Source organism: Sus scrofa, chromosome 13 (assembly GCF_054392235.1).
Source record: "Sus scrofa isolate SSC_HxYL_T2T_F1_AM1 chromosome 13, Sscrofa_HxYL_maternal_Yorkshire_Landrace_v2.0, whole genome shotgun sequence".
NCBI lineage: Eukaryota > Metazoa > Chordata > Mammalia > Artiodactyla > Suidae > Sus > Sus scrofa.
In genome coordinates, this window is record NC_139395.1 from 151,573,403 (window position 1) to 151,598,434 (window position 25,032).

The 25,032-nt window shown below is 39.0% G+C and overlaps 1 protein-coding gene and 1 long non-coding RNA gene across 13 annotated transcripts in view; one reads left to right on the plus strand and one right to left on the minus strand.

The window, feature by feature from the left end:
* Nucleotides 1-18,667, minus strand: part of LOC102157484 (uncharacterized) — a 33,826-nt gene extending 15,159 nt beyond the window's left edge. For 3 of the 7 annotated variants that reach the window (XR_014824666.1, XR_001300519.3, XR_014824668.1), the window contains exon 1: nt 18,025-18,539. This is a non-coding gene — a long non-coding RNA (uncharacterized LOC102157484). The other 4 variants (XR_014824667.1, XR_001300528.3, XR_014824665.1 and 1 more) reach the window with 3 other exon arrangements.
* Nucleotides 18,668-18,764: 97 nt separating this feature from the next.
* The window catches only part of HACD2 (3-hydroxyacyl-CoA dehydratase 2), a 99,990-nt gene continuing 93,722 nt past the window's right edge, over nt 18,765-25,032 (plus strand). For 4 of the 6 annotated variants that reach the window (XR_014824663.1, XM_013982376.3, XM_084990982.1 and 1 more), the window contains exons 1-2: nt 18,765-18,943; nt 21,499-21,616. Coding sequence is in view for 3 of the 6 variants with exons in the window: in XM_013982376.3 (XP_013837830.2) it covers nt 18,789-18,943; nt 21,499-21,616 (273 nt within the window). In the remaining 3 variants the exon portion in view is untranslated. The remainder of the gene's footprint in view (nt 18,944-21,498; nt 21,617-25,032) is intronic. The other 2 variants (XM_084990985.1, XM_084990983.1) reach the window with 1 other exon arrangement.

Here is a 25,032-nt window from a genome sequence, read left to right on the forward strand (position 1 = left end):
TTATAACAGTCTCCTATGATCCCTTGCATTTCTGTGGTATCAGTTATAAAAGCTCCTCTTTCATTTCTGATTTTATTTGAATCTTCTCTTTTTTTTTCTTGGTGAATCAAGCTAAAAGCTTGCAAACTTTATTCCTTATTTATTTATTTATTTATTTATTTATTTAGGGCATATGGAGGTTCCCAGGCTAGGGGTCCAATCGCAGCTACCACTGTTAGCCTATGCCACAGCCACAGCAACTTTATTTCTTTAAAGAGCCAGTCCTTAATTCACTGATCTTTTCTATTGTCTTTTAGTCTCTATTTCATTTATTTCTGCTCTAATCTTTGTTGTTTCCTTCCTTTTATTAACTTTGGGCTTTGTTCTTTTTCTAGTTCCTTGAGACGTAAGTTAGATTTTTATTTGAGAATTTTCTTGTTTCTTGGTATTTATTGCTATGAAACTCTTAGAACTGTTTTTGCTGCATCCCATAAATTTTTCTATGTTGTATTTCCATTTTCTTTTGTCTCAAGATATAGTTTTTATATAAATATACATATATGTGTGTGTGTGTGTGTGTGTATTTTTTTAGGGCCACACCTGTGGCATATGGAAGTTCCCAGGCTATGGGTTGAATCAAGAGCTGCAGCTGCTGGCCTATGCCTCAACCACAGCAATGCGGGATCCAAGCCACATCTGTGGCCTACACCACAGCTCAGAGCAATGTTGGATCCTTAATCCACTGAGCAAGGCCAGGGATCAAACTCATGTCCTCATGAATATGAGTCAGGTTCATAACACGCTGAGCCACAATGGGCACTTCCTCTCTCTTTTGATGTCTTTCTTCTTTGATCTATTTTGCAGCATGTTGTTTAATCTCCACATGTTTGTGAATTTTCCAGTTTTCTTCATGTAGTGGACTTCTAGTTTCATACTATTGTTATCATAAAAAAATGCTTGTTAAGACTTCAATCATCTTAAATTTATTAACATTTACTTTGTAACCTAACATATAATGTATCCTGGAGGATGTCCTATTTGCTCTTGAAAATGTATTCTGTTGTTTGGGGATGGAATATCTGTATCTACCTGGTAAATCATTTAGTCTAATGTATTGGATAAGGCTGATATTTCCTTATCGATTTTCTGTCTGGATGATCTATCCATTGGTGTTAAGTGGGATATCAAAGTCCCCTACTATTATTGTGCTGCTGTCTATTTCTCCATTTAGGTCTGTTCATATTTGCTTTCTATGTTTAGATGTTCCTACATTGGGTACATAAATATCTAAAAATGTTTTTTCCTCTTCTGTGATTGACCCATGTATCATTATATAACTCTGTTTGTCTCTTACCATAGTCTTTGTTTTAAACCTATTTTATGTAATATAAGTATAGCCATCCCAGTTTTATGCTGGTTTCCATTTTCATATATTTTTTCCATCCCTTTACTTTCAGTATGTGCATGCCCTTACATCGAAAGTGAATCACCTGTAGGTAGCATATAGGTGGGTCTTATTTTCTATCCATTCAGCTATCCTATGTCTTTTGATTGGCAGATTTAGTCTATTTACATTTAAAGTAATTATTAACAGGTATTCATTTCTTGTCAATTTTTCTTCATTGTTTTGAGCTTTTTTGGTGGTACCTCTTTGTTTCTTCTTCTCTTGTGCTCTTCCTTGTAGTTTAATTACTTTCTTTAGTGGAATGCTTATATTCCTTCCTCTTTATCTTTTGTGTATTTAACTATAGGTTTTTGCTTTGTGGTTACCATGAGGCTTACATATAACAACTTATATCTATAACAACCTATCTTAAGCCTATAACTTAAGTTTGAATACATTCTAAAACTCACAAAAAATAAAAATTAAAAAAAAAACTATTTTGGTAAAATTATACACTTAACAAGATGCAGTACCTACTTTTAAAGGGGCTTTTAGCACTTTAGTAATTAATCCCCTTAACTATTTTAAGCTGCATTCATAAATGTAATGAACACATTTCATTTTCACTTCAAATTCTTCAAATGTCTCATAACAAGACTTCCCCAAAAAAGCCCCCAGCAAATATTTTGCAAGTAAAATCTCATAAATAAATGAAATTTATAAACTCCACAGGACTTCTTTTAAATGTTTAATAGTAATAAATTTAGTAAAGGGGTCAAATTTTGAATCCCAAATCCAAATTACACAATCTATACTTTAAATTGGAATCACATATCAACCCGTTTATCTAGTATGCCTAAATCTCTTAACATTAGAAATATTAAAGAATTTTATTATTTTATTATAAATTTGATTTATTTCATTGTTTCACTAAATTCTAAATTCCATAACATTACAGAAATTTGTTCGCTTGAAGGAATGTCACCTTCCCACTCAGAGGAGCATTACCTTCTCAGCTGGCTAAATTTGCTTAATTCAATGGGGCATAAGACCTGAAGCTACAAGACACTCTGGTGATATTTCTCATGATTCTGACTGCCAAGCTAAGTCCCTTTCTGTAGTCAATATGTTTGGAACTCTAAAATCCAGTCCTTGGGTTTAAGTCCTAAATGTCCCTTTATTCCTAGAAGTCTGCATGCCCCAAAAGATTGTAGCTTACTTCTTTCATGACTTCACTGGTTTTACATTCTTTGACTTTTCTTGGATAGCTAAATGTTTCCCATCTACCCCTATGGATACTTTCTTTCTTTCTTTTTTTTTTTTTTTTTTGTCTTTTTGCTATTTCTTGGGCCGCTCCCATGGCATATAGAGGTTCCCAGGCTAGGGGTTGAATTGGAGCTGTAGCCACTGGCCTACGCCAAAGCCACAGCAACGCGGGATCCGAGCCGTGTCTGCAACCTACACCACAGCTCATGGCAACGCCGGATCGTGAACCCACTGAGCAAGGCCAGGGACCAAACCCGCAACCTCATGGTTCCTAGTCGGATTCGTTAACCATTGCGCCACGACGGGAACTCCCCCTATGGATACTTAAGGCCAGTCTTTTGGATTCTTAGAATTCGTCACTGTGTTAATAAATCATTTTTTGGATTTAGTAGAATCCCGAGATGGTTTCATATCCTTCTTTCTAGTAGGATCACATCATTGTAGATATTAAAATAATACTTGTCAGAATTATACAAATTATGGATTTGTCTGATCATTCTACAGTCATTCCAGTGACTCTGAGTGCTTTACAGAAAGGCTCACAGTTAGCAGGCTCTGCCCAGGTATGAACTTCAGTTTTCAGTACCCCCCCCCCACCTTTTTTTTGCCTGTGTCTGCAGCATATAGAAATTCCTGGGCCAGGGATCAAACCTGCACCACAGCAGCAATCCAAGCTGCTGCAGTGACAATGCCAGATCCTTAATGAGCTGCCCCACAAGGGAATTCTTAAATATAGGCAAACAGCCAAATACCATCAGACATTTGAGACAAACCTCTAACAAAAAAGGCAGAGGACGAGAACCATTTAAAAAAAAAAAAACAAAAAACAAAAAAACTTGGAAAAAATTGAGACTCTGCAGGGAGGAGAAGAAAAAAATAATTAATATTCTTTTATTAATATTGTACTCAAAGAGATACAAGAAAAAATTATATCCAAGAAACAAACAAAAGGATGCTGCTTATATTTTTTAAAAATTAAAGAAGCATTCAAAGACCTAGAGCAGAAGACAAATTATAGAAATCTTGTAGAAAGAATAAAAAGACAATGAATGATGGAAGAGAAAAAAAAAAAGAGGTTCAGTATGCAACAACTGGATGCTACAGAATACAGAAAACAGATCAGAAGTGGACATCTGTATAGTACCTAACAAAGTATTAGTTCTCTAGATCAGTGGTTCTCAAAGTGTGGTTCACAGCTCATGGGGCTTCCCAAGACCCTTTCAAGAAGACTAGGAGGACAAAACTCTTTTAATAGAAATATTAACCTGTTATTTGCTTTTTCTACTCTCATTCATTCATAGAGTTTTCCAGAAGCTTCACGATATGTGATGTCATCACTCTAACAGCTTATATATTCTTGTGATTTAAATTTTTTCAGTTTTAATTTCTAATATGGATAATAAACAGTTATAAGCCACACAAATAAAACGTTTTTAGGATCCTCAATAATCTTCAAGAGCTTGAAAATCACTACTCCAGGTAATGACTTAACCCTAAATATGGCTAGGCATTACACTTTAGTTTGAAAATGCTAGGAAGCACCCCAGATGTAACATATATTGCCATTCCCTTCTCTTCCATTTGAGTCTCAAACCAAAAATTCAACTCATACAAAAATATAAAAAGATTTACTTATTCTGTAATGGAGGTAGATAAGGGAGTTCATATTGATCAGTATTTCATTTGAAAAATCCTCCCAGCCCTGTCTCTTCTACATTTCCTTCCTCTTTACCTCCCCCATGCTGTCTTTATCTTTCTTTAACTCTCTCCCCTCTCCTGCCTTTCTGGGATGTTTAAGCATATCCAAGACTGGGGGGAGAAAAAACCAACACATCACTGATATCTCTCATTAGAAGACAGAACAACAAAACTGCAATAAGTACATACATACTGATAATTACCTTGAATGTAAATGGATTAAATGCTGCAATCCAAAAACAGAGAGTAGCTGAATGGATACACAAACAAGACCAGTATATATGCTGTCTATAAGAGACCCACTGTGGACACATACAGACTGAAAAGTGAGGGGACACACAGAGACTGAAAGTGAGGGGATGGAAGAAGGTATTGCATGCAAATGGAAATCAAAAGAAAGCTGAAGGAGCAATACTCCTTCAGACAAAATAGGCCTTAAAAAAAAAAAAAGTTACAAAAGACAAAGAAGGACACTATCTGATGATCAAGGGATCAATCTAAGATGAAGATGTAACAATTGCAAATATATATGCACCCAACATAGGAGAACCTCAACATATAAGGCAACTGCTAACAGCCTCAAAAGGAGAAATTGACAATAATACAATAATAGTGGGGAACTTTAACACCCCACTTTCAGCAATGAACAGATCATCCAGACAGAAATATCAATAAAGAAACACATGGAGCCCCCATTGTGGCTCAGCAGTTAACGAATCTGACTAGCATCCATGAGGATGTGGGTTCGATCCCTGGGCTTGCTCAGTGGGTTGGGGATCTGGCGTTGCCATTGGCTGTGGTGTGGGCCACAGACACAGCTCAGATCCTGCACTGCTGTGGCTGTGGCACAGGCTGGCAGCTACGACTCTAATTTGACCCCTAGCCTGGGAACCTTCATATGCCATGGGCACGGCCATAAAAATAAAGGAAAAAGAAAACATGTCTTATATGACACATTAGACTAGACAGACTTATTTGATATTTATATAACATTTCAGCTGAAGGCAACAGAATACACTTTCTTCTCAAGTGCACATGGAACATTCTCCAGGATAGACTACATCCTAGGCAACAAATCAAGCCTCAGTAAATTTAAGAAAATTGAAATCATGTCAATAATTTTTTCTGACCATAATGCTATGAGATTAGAAATCAACCACAAGAAAAAAACTGCAAAAAAAAAAAAAAAAAAAAAAAACAGAAACACGTGGAATATGCCACTAAACAGCCAATGGCTCACTGAATAAACCAAAGAAGAAATCAAAAAGTATCTAGAGACAAATGACAATGAAGACACAATGATCCCAAACGTATGGGATGCAGCAAAAGTAGTTCTAAGAGGGAAGTTTTATAGCAATATAATCTCACCTCAGGAAAAGAAAAATCCCAAATGAACAACATAAATTTACACCTAAAGCAACTAGAGAAAGAAGAACAAACACAACCCAAAGTTGGTAGAAGGAAAGAAATCACAAAGATCAGAGCAGAAATAAATGAGATAGACATGAAGAAAACAGAAAAGATCAATGAAACTAAATGCTGGTTCTTTGAAGAGATAAATTTCAGAGGAAGGAACACTCCCAAGCTCATTCTGTGAGGCCACCATCACCCTGATACCAAAACCAAAGACCACAAAAAAAGAAAATTACAGACCAATAACACTGATGAATATAGACGCAAAAAAATCCCCCAAATATTAGCAAACCAAATCCAACAATACATTAAAAGGATCATACGCCATAATCAAATGGGGTTTATCCCAGGGATGCAAGGATTGTTCAATATCCTCAAATCAAACTGAATAAAAATTTGATTTGACATTAACAAACTGAATAAAAATCATATGGTCATCCGGATACAGAAAAAGCTCCTGACAAAATTCAACACCCATTTTTGATTAAAAAAGCTCTCCAGAAAGTGAGTAGAGAGAGAACCTCCTCAACATAATAAAGGCCATATATAACAAACTCACAGCTAACATCATTCTCAATGGTAAAAATCCAAAAGCATTTCAAATAAGATCAGGAACAAGATAAAAGATGTCTACTGTCATCACTTTTATGCAACATAGATTTGGAAGTCCTTGCCATAGGAATCAGAGAAGAAAAAGAAATAAAAAGAATACCAATTGGAAAAGAAGTAATACTGTCACTGTTTGCCTAAGACATGACATGATACTACATATAGAAAATCTTAAAGATGGTACCAGAAAACCACTAGAGCTCATCAATGAATTCAGTAAAATTGCAGGACACAAAATTAATACATAGAAATCTCTTGCATTTCTATACAATACAAAGATTAGAAAGAGAAATTAAGGAAACAATCCCATTTACCTTCACATCAAAAAGAATAAAGTACATAGGAATAAACCTACCTAAAGAGGCAAAAGACCCAAAAGATCTGTACTCCAAAAACTGTAAGACATTGATGGAGGAAATCACAGGTGACACAAACAGACCCCGAATCACCAAAGCAATCTTGAAAAAAAAAAAACAGGGCTGGAGGAATCAGGCTCCCTGACTTCATGGTATATTAGAAAGCAGTTATCAAAACAGTATGGTACTGGCACAACAACAGAAATAAACATCAGTGGAATAGGATAGAAAGCCCAGAAATAAACCCACACATCTATGGTCAATTAATCTAAGACAAAAGAGGCAAGAGCATACAGTGGAGAAAAGAGAGCCTCTTCAATAAGTGGTGCTGGGAAAACTGGACTGCTATGCATAAAATAATAAAATTAGAACAGTCTCCTACACCATGCACAAAAATAAACTCAAAATGGATTAAAGACCTAAATGTAAGGCCAGATATATAAAACTCTTAGAGGAAAATATAGGCAGAACACTCCTGTGACATAAACAGCAGCAATACTTTTTTGTATCCACCTCCCAGAGTAATGAAAATAAAAACAAAAATAAACAAATGGGAGCTAAGTAAACTTAAAAGATGTTGCACAGCAAAGGAAACCATAAAAAAAACCAAAAAACCCCAAAGAGACAACACACAGAATGGGAGAAAAACTTTGCAAATGAAGCAACCAACAAGGGATTAATCTCAAAAATATACTTTATACAGCTTTATATCAAAAAAGGAAACAACTGAATCAAAAAATGAGAACATCTAAATAGATATTTCTCCCAGGAAGACATATAGATGGCCAAAGAGCACATGAAAAGATGCTCAACATCACTATTAGAGAAATGCAAATTAAAACTTTAACGAGGTCTCACCTCATACCAGTCAAAATGGCCATCATCAAAAAGTCTACAATAGGATTTCCTGTCGTGGTGTAGTGGTTAACAAATCCGACTAGGAACCATGAGGTTTCGGGTTTGATCCTTGGCCTTGCTCGGTGGTTAAGAATCTGGCGTTGCAGTGAGCTGTGGTGTAGGTTGCAGACGTGGCTCGGATCCCACATTGCTGTGGCTCTGGCATAGGCCGGTGGCTACAGCCCCAATTAGACCCCTAGTCTGGGAACCTCCATATGCCGTGGTAGCAGCCCTAGAAAAGGCAAAAAGACAAAAAAAAAAAAAAAAAAAAAAGTCTACAATAAATGCTATAGAGGGTGTAGAGAAAAGGGAACCCTCCTACACTGTTGATGGGAATACAAATTGATGCAATCACTAAGGAGTACAGTATGGAGGTTTCTTAAAAAAATTAAACAGAACTACCATATGATCCGGCAATCCCACTCCTGGGCATATGTCTGGAGAAAAACTCTAATTCAAAAAGACACAAGCACCACAATGTTCATAGCAGCATTGTTTACAATAGTCAAGACATGGAAGCAACCTAATGTCCATCAACAGAGGAATGGATTAAAAAGTTGTGGTACTTAGATACAACAGAATGTTACTAGGCGGTAAAAAAGAACAAAATAATGCCATCTGCAGCAACGTGGATGGACCTAGACAAAGAGAAAGACAAATGTCATATGAGGTCACTAATATGTAGTATCTAATAAAAATGATACAAAGGAACTTCTCAAAACAGAAACAGACTCAAAGATTTTGAAACGAAATTTATGGTTACCAAAGGGGAAACATGGGGGATGGTGGAGGGATAAATTGGGAGGTTGGGATTGGCACACACACACCGCTGTGTACAAAACTGCTAAGTACTAAGAACCTACTGCATAACACAGGGAAATCTCAATACTCTGTGATGGCGTATATAGGAAAAGAAATTAAAAAGAATGGATATGTGTATATGTATAACTGATTCATCTGAAGCTAATACAAGATTGTAAATCAATTATATGCCAATAAAATTTTTGTTTGTTATTTGTCTGCCTTGCAACATAGGGAATCTCCAAGCCAGAGATCAGATCTGAACCACAGTTGTGACCTAAACAACAGTTGCAACAATGCTGGATCCTTTAACTCACTGTGATGGACTGTACATCAAACCTGTGTCCTGGTGCTACAGAGATGCTGCTGATCCTGTTGGACCACAGTGGGAACTCCAATACACCAATACGATTTTTTTAAAAAAGACAAAGACTCATTTTTGATAAAGTTAAATAAAAAATTTACTCAAAAAACCACTGATTGGAGGAGTTCCCATAGTGGCTCAGCAGTTAACAAATCTGACTAGCATCCATGAGGATGGAGGTTCCACCCCTGGCCTTGCTCAGTGGGTTAAGGATCTGGCATTGCTGTGATCTGTGATGTAGGTCACAGCCGCAGCTCCGATCTGGCATGGCTGAGGCTGTGGCATAGGCCAGCTGCTACAGGTCCAATTTGACTCCTAGCCTGAGAACCTGCATATCCCGCGGGTGCAGCCCTAAAAAGAAGAAGAAGAAGAAGAAGAAAAAAAAGCCACTCATTGGAAAATACATATAAAAATACATATAAATTTTTTTTAAAAAAAGAAGCAAATGCCCTTACTCAACCAGAGATAAACACTAATAATATAATGGTATGTATGACTGGGTCACTTTGCTTCATAGCAGAAATTGACTAACATTGTAAATCAACTATAATTTTTAAAATGTAAAAAAAATATATTGGTAAATCTCCTTCCAGATTTTTTTTATAGACAAATATACTTTTTATAAAATAAGATCCTACTACACATGATGTATTATTTCTACTTAATATATTCTAAACAATTTCCACATCAAATGCATCTCTGCATTATTATTTCCCCAAATTTTGTTTTAATTTTTCTCAAATTTGGAGAATGTTTGATATGAATAGTTCAGTAAACACCTTTAAACCCTTCATGTAGAATATTGTAGGGGCAATGATTCACTCTGAACATCTCACTTTTCAGCACAGAGTCTTCTGATCAATGGCATTTACAATCAAGTCAAGAATATTTGTATAAGGAGTTGAAGGGGATCAGAATGTACCACCCCAAAATACCCCACTTTGACATACAGACTATTTTGAGCTGAAGGCAAGTAAAAAAAACAGCAGATGCAGAAAAGCTCTCTATCCTCCTTTTTGCCTAAAAGCATGGCATAAATTTCCCTTTGTTAATGTGTCTCCTCTCTCATATACAAGGAAGAGGAGAATAACTCTTAATCACCAGACAGGACGCTAAACTTATCTCAGGCCAGAGATGGCAGCTACATAACAAACTTTACTAAAAATAACCTTTATCTTCTATTAGTTTTCCCCACATGTTTACCATACCAAAATTTACTGCCCATAAAAACCTAAACGCCTTTTCTTTTGTTTTGTCACTTCTCCACAAATTTATTGCTCTTCGATAAAACAGTATATAATACTATTTGACTACCTCTTTGGGGTTTTCATTTTATTTCTGTGATGCCCCTGTATGTATATGAAATAAGCCTTTTTTCTCCTGTTAATCTTTTCTCAGTTCAATTCGCAGGGTCCCAGACACTGAGACCAAGAGAGTACAGGATAAAAGATTTTTTTCCTCCCCCAGAGAGATATTTCTGCATAGTAAAGCTTAGACGTGTTTCTCTCCCCAGAGATAGTTTGGAATAGTAAAGATAAAGACCTTTCCTTCCCCTCTTAAAGAAGACTGGCTTACATTCTAGAATAAAGATGAAGTTTCCCTCTTTTGGGAGGGCAGGATGGGCAGGTCATCAGCAGCCATATAGAAGATCAGAGTTTCCTAATTTCAGGATTCCTCTCTTGAAATACACCCTCCTGCAAATGCAGGTACCGTATGGCCCCCACTTTGTTGACCTGTGTGGATGGGGCTTGGGAACCAATATAAGCTGTTGTTCTGGCTGCTGCTTTTGTCACAAATGATAAACTGTTTTTGTTTCTGACTCAGAGGGCTTGTTGTTTATATATACATATAATAATATACATATATACATAAGTAACATGAACATTATATATATATAAACATATACATATACACATTCTCTTCTTGCCCCTCCATCTTGACCCAGACTAACCACCACACACATACCTTAAGTCATAAAATGTACCCTGAGGGATCAAGCTCTGCCCTGCTTTCCTTCCTAAGAAACCCTAAACTCCACCCACCTGGATCAAACCCCAGCCCATGTGTGTTTCCCACTGAGGGACTTGGGTGGAGAGGCCAGCTCCCTCACCACAGGGTACTGACACTTGAGTTAGTTCAAGAAGAGAGAGCAATGCCTTGAGGCTATTCTTTGGGAGGAAGGCTCCAAGAATTGGCACTAATGGTCTCCAGGGATGAAAATCTGGGGGGCCCCTTGCTGCTGCTGATCCCTAAAAGAAAAATATATATGAAAAACATGTGTGCGTACGTGTGTGCATGTGTGTGTGGCAGACTACCTTGTTAGCTTGCAAGTACAAAAAAAAAAAAATCAGATCTTTCATGGTTTCTGACTTAATAGTGACATCGTTTTACCACATTTGTTCTTTGCTTACAATTTCTCTCATGCTTGTACTACTACAAGTACACACACACATTTTAAGCTTCTGCAAAATCATTTTTACTGTCTGAATCTTTACTATTTTAAACCTCTATCATAATTTAACCAATCTGTACTGCTGGACCCTTAGATTGTTTATAACTGTTTGATATTGTAATAGCATTGTGATGAGCATTTGTAACTAAATCTTTTTTCACATCCTAAATTCCTGAAGATAAAGTCCAAAGAAGTGTAACTGTTGGGTCAAAGGACATTCATAGTGTGAAGGTTTAGTATGTATTGCCAAGCTGCCTTCCAGACAGTGTATCTATCAGCCTACACATTCAGTAGCAAAGTTTAAGATTACCCATGTCCTGGAGCTCCCATGTTGCAGGGGGTTAAGAAACCAACTGCAGTGGCTCAGGTCACTGCAGAGGTATGGGTTTGACCCCTGGGCCTGTACAGTGGGTTCATCTGATGTTGCCTCAGCTGCAGCTCAGATTCAATCCCTGGCTCAAGAACTTCCATATGCCATGGGTGCAGCCATAAAAAAAGAATACCCATGTCCTTACAGCCTTGCCAACAGTTATTATTTTTATCTCTGACATTATGAAGAAGAAAAAAGAAGGCATCCTATCTCATTATTTTAACCATCATTTGTTCATAAATATGACTGATCGTCATTGGTGTGTTCAGAAACAGGAAATGAATGGCCTGAAGCTGGTTACAGAGTCATCAAGTACTAAGGCAGCTACCTCACAGTCTCTCAGAGGGTCTCCTCTCTCCACATCTGCTCAGGTCTCAGTTTCCCCAAACTCAAACTCTCAAAAGAATAATGTGATACAACCTTTTCATGTTAGGTCACATCACTGGCCATTCCATGGGATAACTTGAAGTTTAGAGTGGAACTTACACTTTGAATCCTATCACCCACCACTGCTCCTTTTCTCCAGGTTTTTGTATGATAAGGAAACTAGGTCAATTCAGGAAGGCTGGGAATGACCTCACCATCATCTCCAATCTGGCCATTAACACAGAGCCTTATAAGGGTATGTTTTCAGGTGCATGGCCACTCATGAAGTCTGCTAACATGTGGATACCCACCTTCCTGAATTGAAGACAGCCTGGCCAGTAGCACAGGGCTGATCAGAGTTACATCCCTGCCCCCATTCCCAATTAAGGGCAGAGAAACTAAAAAAGAGAGAATGACGCACTACAGGGCAGAAGGAAGAGTCGGCCTGGCTGCCTTTCAAGTCAATGACTCTGTGCACAAACTCTCATCCTCTAGTTAAAATACGGCACAAAGAATTTCACAGATCTGAGTCACATTACTCTTTCCTCCTCCTCGAGGGGCCAGATATGTTTATTTCTGATATACCTTGTGATAGGTGTTTTTCATTTTTGGCCACTCGGTATCTAAACACACTGACTATTTGGAGGGAATTTCAATTAAGACCTTGACTCTAGCGTAACACAGAGAAGTTAATGGCAGTTCAGAATCTTTCCAGAACTGGTAGAGAAGCAATAATGGCAGCCTCCAATGTCCAATAGTGGCTATGCTGATGACAGAAGTTGTTGGATACCAACCAGATTCTTCCTGTGTATTGATTTAGTCTTTATTTTTAGATGCATTATTTCCCTTGGCTCCTGTCAATGTTCCAAGCCTTATTCTTCAGCTTTTCCATCAGTTTTGTGAGCTAGCCAATGTCCTTTCAACTGACTCCTTTTCTCCCTAACCAGCCAGTATTGGTCTCCACTGTTTAGGAAGCTGGAAATCTAATTAGTACATAACCTTTTTGTATGGAAGATGCCTTTTTTACAGAGATGAAAAGGTGACAGAGAGAGGTGCCTCGCCATCAGCTGTTCCTGGGTCAGGTGCCTAGCTCCAGTCCAGAAGTATCCACTATCCTGAATGTGTGACAAACTTGTCACTGCTTTGTTGTATAGTCTTACCATCCATCTAGGCATTCCTTTCTGTAGTCAGAGGGATGAGGATCATAGGATACAAATACAGCCACTATAGGTCTCCAGGGCTTTGCCTCAGCAGCTTCCCTTAACATCTTTATTATGCCCAGATTAATTACAGCAGATTCTTTGATGATCATCCTGATGCAGACCATCATATTTCCTGCTATCGGGATTACTCCTTATTTTTATTTTATGTCATGAACATGTATTTGGCATATCGAGCATATCTAACATATAAAGTATAAGCAAAAATGCCCAAAACATAAATATACATCTTAACGAATTATCACTAAGGGAAAACCTATAATAACCACCATTCAGGTAAAAAAATAAAGTATTTCCATTACTCCCCTAACTTCTTCCCCTGCCATCTCCCGATCCCTGCTACTTGTCCCCTCTTGGTCATAAACTCTTCCCTCCCCACTATCCATTAACCACTATCCTGACTTTTGTGATAATAATTTCTTTGCTCTTCTTCATTTGTTTTACCACTTGTGTATGAATCTCTTAAACAATATAATTTCATTTAGCCTGATTATGAACTTGAAATGAGTGAATCATACTGTATACAGCCTGTGCCTTACTTCTTCTTTTACTCAATATTGTTTGAGATTTCTCCATGTTACAACTAAATAGAGCTGCAATTTGTTCATTTACATTACTGTAAAGTATTCCATTTTAAGATATCTCACAATTTATTTAATTATTCTACCATAGATAGATGTTGTGTTGTATTCAGTGTGGAATTATAACTAACAATACTGCTTTGAATATTCCGGTATATGTATCCTAGGAGCTCTTTAAGGATATCAACCTGGCATTAGAAAAACAGTCATGGGGTATGTGCAGCTTTGACTTTCCTAGAAATGCCAAACTGTTTTGCAACATGAATGTACCAACTCACCTGGAGTCTTTCTGTTTCTCCATACTACACCTCCACCATCAACTGGTGTTATCAGATTGTTTCATTTCAGCCCATTCTGGAGGATGGCTAATGGTATCTCACTGTGGTTATAATTTTCATTTCCCTGATTAATAAGAGGTTGGGCACTTTTTGCTTATACTTTATATGTTAGATATACTTTATGTGTCAATTTGCATACACTTGCTGATCATTTATACTTTTTCTTTGGTAAGGTTCCCATTCAAGTCTTTCACCCATTTTTTCAATGTGATTATCTCTTACAGATCTGAAGTTTTCATATGTTGTAAAGACTAGTCCTTTATTAATTACATGTGTGGCAAGTATCTTCTTCCACTCTGCACCTTGCTGTTTTTTTGGCTTGTTTTATGCTATCCTTTGATGAGCAAAAATCCTTTATTTTGATACAGTCAAATGTAGCAATCTTTTCATTTATAGTTGGTACTTTTTATATCTTGCTTTAAAATTCTGTCCATAACTTTGAGGTCATGAAGATATTCTCCTATACTAATTCTAAAAGTTTTAAATGTTGACTTTCACATTTTAAGTCTAGAAATAATTTTTGCATATAGTATGAAGTTGAGAATTTTTTTTCCCCATATGAATATCTACTTGATTCAGCATCATTTCTTGGAATGTCCATCTTTTCTCTACTGTCATACATGACATCACTATATATGTGTGGGTCTGTTCCTAGGCTCTCTATTCTGTTCTATCCATCCATCTGCCACCCCTATGCTAATACTATGCAGTCCTAATTACTATAATTTATAATAAACCTTGATATCTTGTAGAGCAAGTTCTTCTAACATCTTGGCAGTTTTTGGACCTTTACATGTCCACATAACATCTCAGTCTGCTTCTCAAATTTGACAAAAAATCCAAACAAACAACAAAAACAACTTAGTGAAATTCTGATTGAGATTGCATGCAATTTATAAATTAACTTGGGGAAAACTGCCGTCTTTAGCTTTTTGTCTTTCAACCTACGAACGTAGTATCTCTCCATTTATTTAGGTCTTTCTTAACATCATCCAATCATGTTTTTCTCTACAGAGACTGGGATATCAGCACAGAGGCCATGTAATTATGCATACATGTTTAAAATTGTTGTTTTCCTGGTAAACAGATCCATTCATCATTATGAAAGACTTCCTCTCTAGAAATGCTTTTGGCTGGTTATAATATGGATCTATTAGCTATATGAGTTTTCAATTGCTGCTGTAACTCACTACCGTGAACTTAGTGGCTTAAAATAACACAGTTTTATTAACTTACAGTTCAGCAGTCTGATACAGGTCTCACTGGGCTAAAACCAAGATGTTAGCAGGGCTACATTTCTTTCTGAAGGCTCTAGAGAAGAATCCATTTCCTTGTGCTCTCCAGATTTTGGAAGCCTCCTTCCTCCATCCTCAAAAAGCCAGAACCACCATATCTCACTCTTTCTTCTGTAGTCACACCCCTTCTGACTAACTCCATTGGGTTTGATTCTTTCTCTGCCTCCCTTTTAAATTACAGGGAACCCACCCGGATAATCCAAGAAGATCTCATCTCCGGGTCCCTGATTTAATCATGTCTGCAAATCTCTTTGGCATGGAAGGTAACTTCTATGGCCTAAATGTTCCATGACCACCCCCCCACACACCAAATTCATATCTTGAAATCAGTGGCATTAGTGCCCAAATAAAAAGGGCCCTGGAAAACTCACTGGATTAGTCTCTCAGCCCAGCACTGGCATCAGCATTTACTTCAGAGAAATCCTGGCTTTTACTTTTACTAACTGATGATTGTTCTAGTTTCAATGTACTATTCTTTACCATTACCAGCACAAGCCCTCTCTCCATTTCTGGTTCCCACTTTGGAGATACCCTTTACTTTCCTGCAAATTCAGCAATGGTTTTAAAAAAGAATGCTTATCATTTTTCAAGTTTTTCAATTTCACAGGACTCTAATGAACTCTGCTTGTGTCATGACAGTCCTAAGTTCTGAAATAATTACTTTTTCTAGAGAAACCATGTTTGATCCAGACTGAATCATACTGTTAAGCAATGTGTCAGGCAATGGGGGTGAAAAACACAAACAATTCAAACAAATCATTACCACCAAGAAAATACTGTTCTTGTCTTATAAAGCCTGTAGTCTAATGGGGGAGAGAAAGAGCACAAGTAAATATAAAATTACTATGGTCTATGTCATGAGAGGAAGTACACTGAGACCACACAAAGGGGTATAATTCCAGAAATTCAAGGAAAATGATGGAGAATTTAGATCATAAGGAGGAAGGTAGGATGGAGATCATAGGCAGAGGGAATAACATGTTCAAAGTCCCTGTGGCAGAAAGGCTCATCACTCATTGGAAGACCTAAGATAAAGCTAGGATGTCTAGGGAGAGCATGGTGTGATCTGAGACTGAAGTAGGTAGGGGCAAGACCACACATATTAGTCTAAGTCACATTGTAAAAGCCATTTCAATATCTTAAGAGGGTTGTGGGGAGGAAGGTAGCAGATGTGAACAAGTTTGTATTTGGAAAAGATCGCTGTGACTATACTGGAGATAAGAGATTGGAGTTGGGCCTAAGCGTGTAAGAAGATACGCTGAGTTTTAAATTGATTTCCAACAGACAGAGCTTTATGCATTCCTGCCTCCGCTTTCCCACTAAGTAGGTTATATTAGGGGAAAAAAATCAGTTAAATGAATGAAGCAGCTTTTAGATGAGCAATGATTTGCTCTGCAAAATGGCTCACTTCTTTCCTATGCAAAAAATTTTCCCTCTGATCAGTCTGCAACTTGAGTACACCAACTTGCTCTTTAAAGAAGTCAGAAAAAGCAGGCAACAAGGTCTCTGAACAATCCGTGGGGCTTTAAGGATGAGACCTTGACAACTTTATTTATTTTTGTCTCTTTTAGGGCCACACCTGCCGCATATGGAGGTTCCCGGGCTAGGGGTCTAACCTGAGCTGTTGACACCACAGCCATAGCAACTCCAGATACTAGCCGCATCTGCAACCTACACCACAGCTCAGAGCAATGCCGGATCCTTAACCCACTGAGTGAGGCCAGGGATGGAACCCGCAGCCTCATGGTTCCTAGTCGGATTCGTTTCTGCTGCGCCATAATGGGAACTCCCCTGACAACTGTTTAGTTGCTACATTTCAGTCTCATGGTTCTAAATACCATCACCACCCTGATAATGCTCAAATTTATACTTCTAGTCCACACTTCTTCCTGGAACCTCAGTCTCTAAATCTAATTGTCTACTCAACCTTTCCATTTGGACGTCTAATAGATTTCAAACTCAACAAATAAAAACAAAATTCCTGATTTCTACCTTTAAAATAGATTCTTCTACAACTCAATTATTCCAACTTACTGATAATGTCTTTTACGTCATACTCCACAATATATCAACAAATCTTGTCAGCTCAACTTCTAAAATAGGTCCAGAATTCATTTCCTTTTTCATTACCTCAATTGCGACCACTCTGGTCCAAACCACTATGACTAGGGCCTGGATTACCGCAACAACCTCCTAACTGCTAACACTCTTCACCAATACATAATTATTTTCATCTGGCTCTCTCTAGATAACCTCTGAGAGATCCAGGATTTTTGAAGTCTTTTAGTGCCATGAACCCCAGGTGCAACCTTGTATATGCTCCATAAATACTTGCTGGAAAGCACAGACATGTGTTTTATACCACTATATGCTCAATAAGTAATTTAAAGAGTTGTTTGACTATGTGAAAATCGGTGATTAGGAGACTTTTACAACCCCAAGGCCCCCAGAACAAAGCAGTGATCCAGGAAAGTAGGGTCAGCTGCTTGAAGCAGTTTCCATAAGTTGTCCCAATTTCCGTATGCAGACAGGTTTTCCGTATAAGCCAACATCCCACTATTTTGGGTCACTGTGTGTGGAAAGCCTCTCTCTTCACTCTGCACCTCACCCTTAGCCAACCTCACCCTTGTCCTACCTGGCTACGGGCGAGCCCACGCAGCTTCAGGTTGGAAGGCGCACTGGGGGACCCTCGAGGCCTTCATGGATGATACTGGATCCTAGGCCACACGGGCGACTTTAATTGGATGGGAAAGAGACCATACTTCTCATTGACCTTACGCACCGCACAAGTAGCTTTAAAAAGCCAGGGAATAAACCTGCGGAGCCTCTATCTTCAACCTGGCCACAAGGTGAAGAAGGATCGGTCCCCTCGCCAGCTTCTGGGAATGATGGGAAGTCAAATCAGCCTCAATAGCCCTGACCCATAATGGCAGGTTACTCAAACCGCAAGCAGAGGGGTGAACATACGGCTATCGCCAAGAGGCAAGAAAGGGGAATGAAAACATCATTTTCTTAATCTAACTTAAGGTGGGAAATTACGGGAGACAATAACCCTGGACCACCAAGCAGCTAAAAGGCAGTAAATTCCAGAGTGCGCAAGGGAGGCCAAAGGCTGCACTGACCTAACCCAAGATGGCCCCTGAGGTTATTACCGGGAGTGCAAAAGAGCGGGCGATTACCCTGATCCAAGATGGCGGGGGTGGCTGAAGCGAGCTGCGGGGCGGGGAACGCCAGGAGCATCTTTGCCCTCCTCCAAGATGGCGGTCGTCGTGGGCGCTGTCCCTGGCCCCGCCCCGCGGCCACGGCCCCGCCTTTCCTTCACCCCTCCCTCCACCCACTCGCAGTGCCCACTCCTGGAGGTGGTGCTCGCGCGAGGAGAGTCGGCTCTCGGCACTTGACATGGCGGCAGCGGCGGTGACTGCAGCGACGAAAGGGAATGGGGCCGGCGGGGGCCGGGCCGGGGCCGGCGAAGCCAGCGGCTCACGGAAGAAGAAGGGCCCGGGGCCTCTGGCCACGGCGTATCTGGTCATCTACAATGTGGTGATGACCGCGGGGTGAGGCTGGGGCTCAGGAAGGCGGGAGAGAGCCTGGCTGGGGAGGGGGCTCTGCGGCCGGCAGGCTGAGCGGCGCGGCTCGGTCCGCAGCGCGCCGGGTGTCTCCGGTAGCGGATGTTCGAGTACAGACACCTGGGCGCTAAGGGCAGCCGAGGCTGAACCCGCCCGAGTGCCTGCCCCGGACTCTTGCCTGGGCCAGGGGCCGAGCAAGTTCCCAGCCACCGGGCGTGCCCTGAGCTGGAGTTCCGGGGCTTCTTGGGGGATAGAGAGGTTTCCCAGGCGCTGGTCCGTAGGGCCTTGGGAGGACGGGTGGGCTGGCCACACGGCAAGGTTTGGGGGGCTGTGTGCCGAGCTATCCTGCAGCGCGGAGAGCCCAGGCGGCAACTCACGAATGTCTAGCGTTCCCCCTAAAGTGGGTGGAGGGAGCTCTGGCTGCAGAGTGACCATTTACTGAGGCGGCTGTTTTCAAAATCCAGGCTGAGCTTTAATGTGGAAGAAAGGTGGTGGAAAAGCGTTCAAAGTTTTTGCCCAGTGACTTGAGCAGACCTGCTTTAGAGGAGTTTAGACTTTTTGGGATGGACTGAGGTAGGAAAGACACTGGAAGGCAGTGGTACTGGGAAGGAGGGGAATAGACCCTGGAAACCGATTTTACCCCTTTCACTGTTTCTCATTTAAGTCCGTCCCCTATCACAGTGAGTTTTTAGTTCTAGTTATGGCACCAACTAGCTGTGTGACTTTGGATAAATAATTTTATTTCTCTTGGCCTCTGTTTTTTCATCTGTATAAAGACTTGAGCTAAATGATCTCCAGGGTTCCTCCAATTCTTTGATCCCATGATTTTCTGTGAGGAGATTCACAGAATCAGACTGTTTGTTATGTATTTTTAAATTGTATTCATTTGTAAAAATTTTTAAACATTTATTATGAAAAATGTCAAAATTGAAAGAACTGTATAATGACCATCCAGTTTTATTTTAAAACTAGGTAATATATTGGCCAAGTGCAAAATTCAAAATATATGCAAGGGCATACTGTGAAAATCTTCCCTCTCACCTTCCCTTCCACCCAGAATACCTCCCTAGAAGGCGGATCGTTTTTTGTATCTCTTACTCGTACCAAGCAAATCTGTATACATTACCTGCACACACACTTTAAAAAAAAAACAAATGCTAATGTCATGTTTTAGCGTTTCACCACCTTTTCACACACACACAAAACATCTTGAGAGGATCATAGGCTTTATTGCTAGTATTAGAAATAGCCGGTATTGCAACCTAGGCTCAGAGAAACTGTGACTTGCTTGACTTGTTTGAGCTCACAGAACTTGTTAGTAGGAGATGTGGATCTAGAATACATTTCTCTTAAAGGCCAATAAAGAAATATTACAGATGCAAGTTCTCTGTATCACACAAATGGTTACAGAGTGAGTTTAAGAGAATATTCAAGAGTGTGTGTGTATTTATATTTATATGTAAAATTCTTGTCATTTATCAAGGGCATTGATGAGAACACTGTGTGGGAGAAGAATTTTAAGGTACATTGGGAAAGAGGAAAAGAAGTCCTTATTCCTGAGCCATGGAGATAGAGAATAGGGTGCAGGCAAAGAAGAGAAGTTGGGGTTGTGAGAGTAAAGTAAGCTTTTTTTCTTGGCGCTAGTGCTGAACCGGTTACACCATGATGAAATTCATCTCTTGCTTTGCAAACTTTCGTTTGATATCTTCGTATGACAGTTTGTAGAAATAGCAGACCACAGCATGCCCCATTGCCTAGTACACACACATAAGTAAATCTATTACTGCCTTCATAGAGACATACATTAATAAAGGTCCATTCATTTCATTATGGAACTTACAAATAAAAAACTACAAGGCCTGAGACATTTACTTTGGAAGACAGAACAGAAATGTAATGTTCAGAGTCATGCCTAAATGCTTCCCTGTTTTGTGTTTTGTATTGGTCTGGCTTTCTTTACTGAATTGATTTTGGGAAACTCAGCTAAAAACCCTTTTGTTCTTTTTTTAAAAAATAGCCGTTTATTCATATGTCATTTTCAGTCTTTTAAAAGAATAGATTTTTAAAGTATGAGTCTGTTCCAGTGAGATACTCATATCGTTTAAAATCTTCTCGCCACCTTGTTATTATTACAGACCCTTTAACCACACAAGGCATTTAAACTTTTCCTTTAATAGTTTTCTTTTCTTTTCTTTTTTTTTTTCCTTCTTGTCTTGGACTTTCTGGCACCTAACTGCTCAAGGATCAGTTTAGCTTATTCCCTTCTTTTTGGCCTTGTTCTCAACAGGCAAGGTTGCCAAAAAGCCTAACTCCAGATGGGTGAGGTGCCACTGTGCTTTTGCAAAAATTCCTCTGGGTAGGGTGCTTTGATGGTGCAATGTTTCAGTGCCTTATATACAGCTTGGCATTTGACGGTAAAGGTTGATAAATCTAGCAATATCTCCTTTAGCACCATTAGCAATATCTCTTGTTGCCCAATCTTTCTGTTATAACCCTACTTAACTTTTTTTTTTTTTTTCTTTCCTGATTGCTCTTTTTCTTAGGTGGCTCGTTATAGCAGTTGGCCTGGTCAGAGCATACCTGGCTAAGGGTAGCTATCATAGCCTTTATTATTCCATTGAAAAGCCTTTGAAATTCTTCCAAACTGGAGCCTTGTTGGAGGTGGGTCCTGACATTGGTTGTTGTTACTAATTTCTATTGTAAAATGAAAAGCTGCTAAATTATATTGAAATAGCCATGTTTCTGTTGGATTTGCTTTAAATGTTGAAAACTTGCCTCCTAGCATGCTATGTGTAATGTTGACACTTGGTTTATCTTTTTGACATTCTAGGTAAATAAGATTTCATTTAACTTGGAATATATTTTACATTCAACTTGTATTGGAAATCAAATGAAACAAGCTTATATTAGGATTAAAAAAAAATTCTAGGGACATCCTAAGGATGTGATAGCAAACTCAGATATTCCCAGGGGCCACTCATTAATGGAAACAGGAAAATTGGTGAATGGAGGGTATCAGGAGTGATAGATACAAGAAATCTTAGAGCCTAAGAGCCTCCAAAAATTTTTTTAAACAATAGCTTATTAATTTCCCTGCATTAAGAGTAAAGTATAAATCCAGTCCTGCCTCCTCGGTTAAGTATATATTAGAATTTTTGAGTTGCAAGTGACAGAAACCCTTCAAATTATTTTAAGCAAAAAGGAATTTTCTGTCTTCTGTAGTTGATAAAAAGCTATAGAGTTAACTTACAAAGTCAGAGAAGCCAGCTTAGGAATGAGAACCAAGGATTTGACATTGCCAGATCTCTTTCCATCTGTCATCGTTTCTTCTCTCCATTTCTCTTTGAATGTTGGTCTTAGGCTCTCCTACTGCAGATTGCCTTCTCCACATGGTGAGAAACCAGGAGAGAGCTGATTTTTCTCAGCATCAGAGAAGGATTCTGGGTGGCCTTACTTTAAGCAATCACTCTTGCCAGTGATGTGAGATACTTGATTAGCCAGGTCTGGGGCACATACCCATCCTTCCTGCCAAGGAACTATTTAGACTTCGTTAATGGAAAAGAAGGAATGGAATTGCTTTCCTCCTTTGGGCACACACAGTAGCTGCCATGGTTCGTTATGGTGAAAAATCTTCAGGTTGCACAAAAGATCTGGTATTCAGCGTCATTTCACTTAGCCTCTAGACCAGGCCCCTCATGACATTTGGAAGGACAAGTTAAGAAAAAAACATTTAGGAGTTCCACGGTGATGCAGTGGTTTAAGAGTCTGACATTGTCACTGCTGTGGCATGGGGTTCGACCCCTGGCCCAGGAACTTCTGCGTGCCACAGCTGCAGCCAAAAAAAAGCCATTTATGTTCATGAAATAAGATGTGTTACCTCACCCTCTCACTTTTCATTTTTAAAAGCAGAGAGTTGTAGTTTTAGGGGTGTTTTTTCTCTCAGCAGAAATTTCAATACGGTCTATACTTCCACATTTAAGGCAGATGGTATGATGAAATGAGCTTCCAGGTGGAGAGTGGAGTCTGAGTGCCTTTATTCTAAGCACAACTTACTTTGTGAATTTGGACATGATTTATGTCTTATCCACTTCATTTTCTCATTTGTAAAATAACCAGGTTAAAGTAGATTTGTAAAGCCCCTTTCTGCCATAACAGTTTGAGTTTGAGGAAACTTTAGCAAATCCTAATGTAGGCCATACTTTAAATTTAAAGGCTTAAATTTTTTTTTTTTTCTTTTTGAAAGGAGTAGTAATAAATAAGTAGCCCTTATCTCTCAGACCTTTGGCCAACACAGTTCTGTCAAGCTACAGCAAAGCGAGTTTGGGGTCAAGACCATCAGAAACTGCCTCAGTGCTTGGCATACTTCAATAATTTAATAATTTGAAGGGAATTCTGTCTCTGTAAGACTTGGTGATATTAGAGGGATAATTTTTAAAATTTAAGAATATCTTAGGGAAGGTAATGACATTAAATAGTGTGATCCAAAATCCACTCAAGAACCAAATCTTGGACTTGGAGGGATGAGCCCATTTTTCCCTATAGAATTTCTACTAGGCCTTTAAGAAAATATTTTGGAGTTTTGGTTTTATCTCTATTATCCCCATTAAGAACCAATTAGGTGACAAAACCTGGATTGATTTTGGGAAAAGAACTTTGCAAAAATGAATGAGGACTCCACAGAATATGCAGGGAATTAGCTTTGCAGATAGTAGTGATGGTGGCGGATCCCTCAACCTGGGACGAGAGAGGAGATGTACTAGAACTGCATTTCCTGAGCTGTCTGTTAAGGAATATTTTATTGCCTTGGCTAACCTACATGGTATAATACTTATATGTGCTTAGTGTTGTTTCACCGTGGATCGGTTGGTTGTCCTTGTGGGAGTTATTAGTGCTTGATAATAAACCTTGTTTATAGGAGGGAAAAATGAGTCCAGGGAGGTCAGCTAGTCACATATCTCTGTCTGAATATCCTGAAGAATGGTCTTACTGGTTATTGTTTAGTAGGTTCTGCGGGAGTTTGCTTTAAAAAGAAAGATTCTTGTTCTCAAGAAAGTTCGATCTTCTTATGGAAATATAACACTTTGCTCTTAAAAAAAATTAAAAACATTCACTAAGTGAGTGTAAGTGGACATGCCGTAGTGTAACGCATGAAGATAATTTAGTTTCTGAGGAATTGAAATGATCCTTTTGCAAAATGGGTGTACAGATATATGGAGTTTGTGATGCTATAATAATACAGCTTTTTAATAAAGTAGAAATCCTAACTTCTTCCACATACTCATCCAAGAGTGTCTTGAGTATTTTTTATAGATAATTTTTCAAAATATTCCACAGATGATAATTAAATAAGTATGTGTTCGAGTCTCTGTAATGGGTGCTGTGGAGGTTGAGCCCTTGCTAATAAAGATATTAAAATCCTATTGGGTAGATATTAGGGTTATATATCTAATCCTAGACTCTTGGCTGGAAATTATAAAAATCTCCTTAACTGACTTAAACTGTGAGGGGAATTTATTATAAGTATATAGTATGTCCCATGGAATCCAAAGGTAGGGTCGCTTCTGGGCCTTAGGAACAGCCTGGAATCCAGAACTGGAGCACCATAGGGAACCCTGGAGTACTTGCTCTTTCTCTTATCTCTACTATGCTCTCTCTATTTCTCTGATTCTTCTCTTCTTACAGAATGGGGTATTTTGGTTTCTTAGTCCACATGGCAGACAGTGGTACAGAATACTCCTAAGATTGTAGTTCCTGCAGTCAGCAGAGCAGCTAATTAAAAACACTCTTTATTTCTGTTTCTATATTCCTGGTGAAGAGGCTCATTTGTCCAGCTTGAGTCAGGTGCCTGTTCCTGGACCAGTAACCTATAGATAAGAGCAGGGTCACATTACCTGTGTAAACATTGGAGGGAAGGGACAACTTCTAGAAAAGTGGTGCTAGGCAGCAATCCCAAGAAATATTTTCCAAAGTATTGAAATGCAGTACAGTGAAGATGATAACGTATGAGATGATTTATAAATTGATAGGAAGTAAAATACTGATAACTTTGTGGGCCAGCAGATCAGGGTGTGAATAAA